We start from the raw sequence: 8,749 nt of genomic DNA, 5'->3' as shown, positions 1-8,749 counted from the left end.
CCCACCCGCTTCATCATCCCCCCTCCCCGCCCCCCGGTTGGCCTACTCACCCCCTACTGCCCGCTCACCTCCTCAGCTCCCCACCCTGCCTCTTGCCTAATTACCCCCCGCGGGCCACAGAGTGAGCCCACGCAGGCCACATGCGGCCTGCATGTTGTGCAGGCCTGGTCTACACTACCAATTTATGCTAGCGTAACTATGTCACTCGGGGGTTTGGAACAACCACACCCCTGAGCGACATAGTTATACTGATTTCATCCCCAGCATAGACAGCACTATGTTGAAGAGAGGGCTTCGCCTATCAACATAGCTAGCACATCTTGTGGAGGTGGAGTATCTGTGCCAATGGGAGAAGCTCTCCTGTTGGTGTAGGTAGCGTCTTCACTAAGCACTGCAGTAGTGCCACTGCTCTAAGTGTAGATAACCCAAGAGTGTTGAATATGGGAGCATAACTTTTGTTAGTAGACTTAGGGGGAAAATGGGAGTGAGGGAAGAAGGCTGGTGGTTTGAAATCTGTGAAAAAAATCATAGAATTATTTTTCCGCCTGTTTGTTGTTGTTGTTGAAACTGTGACTGATTGAAAATGTTCCAAACAGCTTTACTCTGCTTCAAGTTGAGCATGTGCATAAGTGTTAGCAGGATCAAGGCCATAAATCTTATTTTACTAAAGAGTCTCTTCTTTCCTGGAAGCACATCTGAGCTCATTAGTGAGAGAAATGTGCATTCTAGGGCCCTGCTTTGGCAAAGACTTAACATGCTTCACTTTGGGCAATCCCACTTTGATAGTGCTACTTGCAATGCATAAAGTTAGGCACATGGGTTAGGTCTTTGCCTGTTTGAGGCTGAGGTGGCCCTCTAAATTCTCCCAGATTATTTTCTGGAGCTGGGGACTTCTGCCCCGCAGGGTGTGCTGGGCTCCTGTGGGTCTGAAAATATTTACTGAAGCTCCGCTCCAGATGGGTCTGGCTGAATTTAAGCCCTGGGTCTTGGGTTGAGTATTTACAACTGAACATGGGGGGGGTCCTCCCCCAACTCCTTGCGTGATCCAGGCCAGTGCTTAATTTGTAATGGAAAAGGTGCAGGGCTCAAGCAATTGTTTTATTTTCATAACTGAGGTGACAAGTCCTGAAGTTGCTGGCAGGGCTGGCTTTAGGAACTGCGGGGCCCGATTCAAATACCTGGTCTGGGTCTCCAGCAGCACTTCAGCGGAGGGGGGGTACTTCCCTTGCTCTGGGTCTTCAGCAGACCCCCCCCCACCGCAGAAATGCCGCCGAAGACCAAGAGTGAGTGAAGGACCCTCCCGCCACTGAAATGCCAAAGACCCAGACCGCTGCTGGATGAGTGAAAAAAATTAAAAAGGCTCCTAAGGCACTGGGCCCTCTTAGGTGCGGGGCCCAATTCCGGGGAATTGGCCTAAACCCTGCCCGGCTTGCTGGGACCAAACCGAGAAGTGCCAGGGCTCAGCCCTGCCTAGGGTGACCAGATGTCCTGATTTACAGGGACAGTCCTGACTTTTGGGTCTTTTTCTTATAGAGACTCCTATTACCCCCACCCTGTCCCAATTTTTCACTTTTGCTGTCTACTCACCCTAGCCCTGCCAAACATTAAGCCCTGCTCAGGCCCTCTAAGGGAAAATGAGACCTAGGAAAAGGAAAGAAAAACCCCAGGGGAAACTGGTTAAAGAAAAAAATGTCTACGTTGGCATAGGTGCTGGACCTAAGGGGCTGCTGCTGTTGCACCCACTGGCTTGAAGTGGTTTCCATTACACACAGGGTTTACAGTTTGGTTCACTGGCTGTCAGCACCCCCACTATAGCTATGGAACGAAGCCAATCCTGGGGACGGTCCCTGCGCCTGCTCCCCTCTGGAGCCTGTAACCCCTGCTCTGGAAACCCAGCCGTGCAGAGCCCAAAGCGGTTGTGGACGGCGCCGGCCAGGCCCGGCCCTTCTCAGGAGTTTCACTTCAGCCCCCGCTCGGGCTGGAAACAGCTGCACACACAACCTGAGCAGTTGAGCCACCAGCCACTCCCCTCCCGCCTCCGCTGGGCCCAGGCTGCGGAGCCGGGAGAGGAGAGCGGGCGGCGCTACAGGGCAGGGGGCGGGGCCGGGGCCGGCTGAGGTCGCCGCAGCTGGGCCAGGACTAGCGGCCGAGCCGGGGGAAGCACGTGGAGGAGGAGCCCGCGGGAGGCAGGCGGAGCTGCGGAGAGGGGCAGCCCGCCCAGCCGGGGAGCGGGGATGGGCGCTTGAAAGGGGAATCTGTGGCCGGCGGAGGGAGAGCGGGACAAGTGGCTGGGGCGAGTGTGCCCAGCTCAGGGACCTTTGTGGCGCGGCTCAGCCCGGCGGGAGAGCGCCCAGCATGGAGCCCGTTACCAAGTGGAGCCCAAAGCAAGTCGTGGACTGGACCAGAGGTAAGCGAGAAGCTCAGCCGGGCTCGCCCCGCTCTGGGGAGCCCCCGGGGCTCGCAGCCAGGAGCCCCCCGCGCGCACCGCGCTTGGCACAAACTTTCTGTGTAAGGGAGCAGCTGCCTGGCGGGGACTTGCCGTGTCCAGCCACCCCCCTGTTTGTGGGGCGCTGCCGAACAAGTTCTCCCTCTTCCTTCTGAACGCGCTGTGTGAAGCTCGGCAGCCTGCTAGCTCCGCGGCTCTGCATCTACTCCTTCTGGGGACTTGCTGCAAGCAAACACGCCGCCTCCGGACATGTTGTTCTGCGGCTTGCTGGGGGAGCCTCGGCTCTGGAGTTAATGTTAGTAGTTCTCGCCGCCTCCTGCTTTTGTATATACAAGTGCTCGTGCTGCACAGCTCTGGCCTCCTGCTGGTCTCTGTGCAACGCTCCAGTTGCTGGTGGTTGGCCGTCAGGGGCGTAGTGTGACTCTCGGGTGATCCTTTTGAAGACTGAAATGCCTGTTAAGTAACCCACTTTAGACTCGTAGGACTCCCGAATGCCTGGCTAAACAGTAGTAGTTCTGCTCTGAGCCACTCAACCCCCTACAGGAGGAGAGAAGCTGATAAAATGACCCAACTTTGCAACTTGAAGGATATGTTTGATGTTGACTCCAAGTCAGTCTCTTGGGCAGGAAAAGTTATTTTCCATGAATATGTGTAAGCTTGGCACTACTTGTTTAGGATTTCTAGAATCCTGCTGGAAACCTGGCAGTTTGGTGGGAGATTTCCAATCCACTTACATGACTTGGGTCTTCTAGCGCCATAGTTCAGAAACCAGTGAAGTTATAGTATTATTTTTGGGGAGGAGTATATTTTGACCTGGATTTGCTTTGGGTTGAGATTGAGTGCTGCATGGTACTTTGTATGTGTGTTTTCTTCTTTAATTGGATTCTGTCCAATGCTCAGTCTCTTTCACCCTTTCACTTGTGGTCATATTCTTTTGTTCAAAGAATGTTAGAAGTATTATGTGACTCATTCTGCAAAAGTTCTAAACAAAGCCAAATACTCTCAAAAAAAGGCATGGAATTCATATCATCTTGATGGCAAAGTGCAACCAGCTCTAGTAAACAACAATTATTAATCCCATTTTACAGATGGAGAAACTAAGGGAGTTAGTGTTAGATCTGGGTTTGGAATGCTGAGCTCTAGGTTCTGTGACCATACCACTCATTTCTCTCATTTATCCACCAAAACTCCCCACCCCATTTTGAGGCTTCATCAACATGTTAACATAGCTGTGGGATGCTTCAGTGTAGCTGTTGTATTTGAAAAGGGTGCAGAGCATCTTCAAAGCTGAACAAATGGGCAAGTTTTTTTCTGGAGGATGGGGAGGCAGGCAACTGGAGAAGTCACACTGCAACCAGACAGCCCTATGTTTGCAGTTGCAGGATGCTTATAACTTTGTGATCACTCTGGATTTTTTGTGTGATTGTCTCTAACCCATTGGTAACACTGTTTTGGAAAGGCAGCTTTAAAGTGTTTAATGCAGAGGTAGGCAAACTATGGCCCACAGGCAACATCGGGCCTGTGGGACTCTACTGCCTGTCTCCTGGCCTGGGAGGCTAGCCCTGCCCCATCCTTGCTGTTCCCCCTGTCTTGCAGCCTCAGCTCACTGCGCAGCTGGTGCAGTGCTATGGGTGGCGGGGCTGTGAGCTGTTGCTGGGCGGCACAGCTGCAGCGCCTTAGCCTAACCTGCTGCTCTGTGCTGCATGGTGGCATGGCTGGCTTCAGCCAGATGGTGCGGCTGTCTGTCCTGGTGCTCTGGGCAGCCCTGGCTGTGGTGCCGCCAGCCACTGGTGCTCCAAGCAGCACGGTAAGGGGACAGGGAGTGGGAGGGTTGGATAGAGGGCAGGAGAGTTTGAGGTGGTGGTCAGGGGACGGGGGCGTGGATAGGGATTGGGACACTCAGAGGGTGGGGAACAGGTGGGTTGAATGGGGGCAGTCAGGAAGGAGAGGGGGAGTTGGATGGGGCGGTGGGGGGCAGTCAGGGACAGGTGCTCTGGGGTCACTCAGGCACAAGGGGTGGTTGGATAGGGCAGGAGTCAGAGGGTGAGAAGGAAGGGTTGGATAGGGGGCAGGACCAGGCCACGCCTGGTTGTTGTTAGGAGTCCCCTAACAGGCCCGCCTTACAATTTCAGAAACCCGATATGGCCCTTAGGCCAAAATGTTTGCCTGCCCCTGTGTTAATGTCTTGGTTTGTTTTTTCATAGTCAAATCCTGGCAGCTCTAGTTTGACTGACTTTATGGTCCATTTCTTAAAGACAGAAATCTTGTCACATCATAGAGTATTTTATGAGCTGCTGTTTGTATGTTGCAATATGCTACACAGAGAGGAAAATGATTAAGAATTGGGTGAGAGCTTCATTTCCTGCAACCTATCATTTACATCTTTTTCTGAGAGTTTATGCATTATATTTCTGGGTTCACTTGTTGGATGGAATTGGATATAGTGAGATGGATCAAAATGTTCTGTTGGCATCAAGCTGACTTGAAGCTATGATTACTTGTGGAGAGAAAGTTTCCCAGTGACCAGAAGCCCTCACTTAAGTATCTTAATGCTGATTGAACTGCATAGCTGTGGTCAGTTCTTGGCAACTTTGTCTGAAGACTAAATAGATTTGGAAGCCATGCTAGTGTTTTGATGTAGGATGACATGAGTAATTTCAGCATTTGAGTCTGAACTCCATGTAAGAATGCTACAGCACCTATGATGACAGGGTATGCAAGCAGCCTCTATGAAAGAGATTGCTGTAGAAATGTGATGTAATGCATAACTTCACAACACAAATAACTTCCATAGAAAGATCTTTTTCTTTCAGTGGTGTTGATTTAAAAGGAGTTCATTGTTTCAATGAAATATGTCTTGCTTTGTCACATGGAATATTTACCTAACACATTCTTTCCTCTTCTAGTCTGTCTCTCCTGCATTTTGTCTTGACATTGAAAGTTTATTGCCTTACTTGATAAAGGGATAAATCTGCTAATCATTTGAAAAGGTTTTACTGTATGTCTTAAGTAAACTTGGTTTGTTTTCTTGCATAATTTATTTCAGCTTGTCTATTCCTTTTAACAGGTCACTCTTGACTTAATTAGTATTACACAGAATAATCAAGGTCTGGTTGCAGCTTAATCATCTGATTGACACTAAGACGTGTGCTTTGAAAGGAAGAGGCTCATAGGAGTGAATAAATTAAAGACTCTGTCATTGATTTTCAGTTTCACAGTGTGAATTTGACCTCTTAGCTTCACATCCGAAATCTCCTTCTGGTACCACTCCATGCATGACAATTTTGTAATAAGGAAATAGGCAGGGAAAAAGTATTTCTTTATGGGTACGCATTAACTTCTGTCATTGTATCTGAAGTGCCAATTCTGACATTAAAAACCTGTAAATAACTGGGTAATAGCCATGTTGGCAGAATGTTTCATGTTTAATTTTTAATCCAGAATAAGTCTGCTTTTCAGCCCAGCACTGTCAGATTTTATTTCTGACCGAAGACCAATATTTTAAGTTTTATCCTGTGATTACTATTGCTCACAAAGCTTAATTTTCTGGGACTGTTTTCTAATTACAGCATGCATGCACGCACAACAACAACAAAAAAAAAAAACCCCGAAAAACCCCTCCAAGCCTATAACTAGGTTTGGCAAGATTAGATTTTTATCAGTAAATGTTGGTAAACATCAACTTCACTGTACACTCAAACTGATGAGAAATATTTCTATCAATCAAAATGTATAGATAGGCTAAGTAAGAAAAATACTACTTGAGAACTTATTAACATTTGATTTAAGGATGCTTTATATATCTTGACATGATATTGACAGTTTGTGTGTCAATGGTTATAAAGGTTAAACATTTTGAATCAGTGTCTGCTCTCATTAAATAATTCTGACTTGCCGAAACTTTCACAGTTGTGGGAAATTATTTGTAAGCATTTTTTATTTTTATCAATTTTAAACAGCCATAATACCCATCAAAACTATAAAAGGAATACCTGTAGAGTTTGTTTAGGTGTATGTGCGCCATTGAGTAATAGCTAAGATAATCTTCAGCGTAGTTGAACAGACAGAACTGTCCGAGGAAAAACTGCCTTTGTTTTGGTGCTTTGTTCTACCTGTCATCAGAACTGTGATGGCATAGAGATGAATCCTGACAAAATGGTATACATAGATGCAATGGGGGATGGCAGTTCTCAGTGGGGCATTCAGGTTAGCAAATACTGATGCATTCCTGTTAGACAAGGATTAATAAACTTTCTCCTTTTAAAAGAAATCCAACAAAACAATCAGACAAAACTTTTAGTAGAAATATCAGTAGAGGCACTTAGTTAAAATAAATTTGAACTTTCTTTTTAAGGGGGGAAGTGTGGCTAGGGTATGTTTTCTGGCTTTTGCACTTGGATTTATTGACAAGATAACTATTGGCTTAAGAAATGATGATATAGAAGCTTATATTATAGGCTTTAAATTGATTTTGAATATGGGCTTTAGGCGCACACAGTTTTATGTAAATATATGTATGGCCTTATTGTTGGGCATCAAAGTTTAACAACTGATACGGACCAGTTACTGTCACTTGCTGCCTCTTGTTGATTAAGATTAATACTCCATGATTCTCCTGGACAAGTGTATTAATGTTTTTGTGATTAAGGTGGGCTGAATTGACAGTACTGGACACTGCATGCAGTAAAAGCAGAGAACCATGCTAGCTAGTTCAACTTGTTTGATAATAACAATGTTTGATACATGTCTTAGTCATGGCTTCATTGTTCAACGTGCACAGAATTTTTCTCTGAGCTATGCTCAAGACTACCCTCTGACAAGTCTGTAGTGCTGCTTCTGAATATTTGTAATGATAGCTGAAAACCATATTACTTTTGTGTTTGCTTACAGTGTTTGAAAACTGTTTGGGGCATGCTTACTAGCCCTAGTGAGGACAGTGCTTCGGACTGTTCTTCTCTGCTTACAGGAAAAAGTCCTGAGTGGCTGGGAAGCTTTCCTGCACTGACCCACAAACTTGCCTCGACCCCATTCTGGGGCCCACCTTTAGCAGTGGGAGCATACTTCATTGTCTAGGTCAGTAGACCCCTTGATCACTATGGTGACCGCTAGGAAGGGTCATGCCAGTTGTCATATAGTCACCTGTTCACTGGAAACTGATTGATTGTTCTGAGGTCAACAACCCGTCTTACATAAGATGTCTGTCCAGCCATTAGATGAGAGTGAATTCTGGTTCCATTGAAGTTGATGGGAGCTCGACCACTGACTTGAAGGAACTGAGGATTTTGCTCTCAGGGCTTCACTGCAGAATCAACTCCATGCTCTTATGTGTTGTCCCTAACCTGATTTCTGCTGATAAACACATCCTTTCACCCAAGTGTGGTGTTGCTTTTATACCAAGGGTAGTTGGTCTGCCCTAGCATATTCAAAGTACTGCTTATGCTCCAACTGGTAACCTGCTCACTTTGCAATGTGGGCACAGGCTGAACCACTCAAGTGCTGATAGTCCTTCAGTGCCTTCCCGCAATTTCCCTGTGTGCTCAGAAGGACAGCCAAGTTTTACCACTATTCACTGTGAAAGAGTCATAGCGTGGTTCAATTGCAGCCCTGAAAACTGGGGGAAATGATGCCTGGAGTCCTAGCGCCCTCAGATGAGTGAGTACAGCACCTGTGTGGAAGTACTCAGCTATAACTTTGACACCAGCCATATTGCACTCAAGGTAGGCCAACCTGGCTACTGATGACTGAGGCAACTGTGCAGTGAAGGTATACCTTAGTCTCTTCTAGTCTGGGATAGATTCCACCTAGTTACCAGAGGAGTTTACTGGCATAATCATACCACTATAGTTAACACTAGTATGGCGCTTGTGTGGACACTTATTCTAGAATAAGACTGTCCATGTGTGGAGTTACACTGGTACAACTATAGCGGTATGATTTATTCTAGTAAATTTCCCTGTGTAGACAAGTTCCCGGAGGCCTCAGATCGGATCTTAGCCATTTTGTGTTCATTCTTCAGAAAAAATGTTGATAGGGAAGAATGTAGCTTTGTTCTTTTCTGACGTTTTTATATGATGTGATTCTCTTTTTTGTGTAAAAGCATAGTTGCTATTACTTCTTCCTGAAACAGAAAGGAATATCACCTGTATTTCTTTTTTTGTTCTATATAGCCATGTTCTTCTCTAGCTGTTGACATGTGTCATAAACAGATAGCTAAGGGTTAATGTTTCTTTTACCTGTAAAGGGTTAACAAAGGGAACCAAACACCTGACCAGAGGACCAATCAGGAAACCAGATTTTTCAAAG

General features: G+C 46.6%; 1 protein-coding gene across 1 annotated transcript in view; it reads left to right on the top strand.

Moving 5' to 3' along the window:
• The first annotated feature begins 2,315 nt into the window (after nt 1-2,315).
• The window catches only part of CNKSR3 (CNKSR family member 3), a 98,334-nt gene continuing 91,900 nt past the window's right edge, over nt 2,316-8,749 (top strand). Inside the window, exon 1 of the mRNA XM_032770823.2 lies at nt 2,316-2,407. Coding sequence (XP_032626714.1) covers nt 2,356-2,407 — 52 coding nt within the window. The 5' untranslated portion in view covers nt 2,316-2,355. The remainder of the gene's footprint in view (nt 2,408-8,749) is intronic.

The sequence above is a fragment of the Chelonoidis abingdonii genome, chromosome 3, assembly GCF_003597395.2.
Source record: "Chelonoidis abingdonii isolate Lonesome George chromosome 3, CheloAbing_2.0, whole genome shotgun sequence".
In the NCBI taxonomy this organism is placed as follows: Eukaryota; Metazoa; Chordata; order Testudines; family Testudinidae; genus Chelonoidis; species Chelonoidis abingdonii.
The sequence above is the reverse complement of the archived record's forward strand: the minus strand, read 5'-3'. Positions and strand labels throughout refer to the sequence as shown.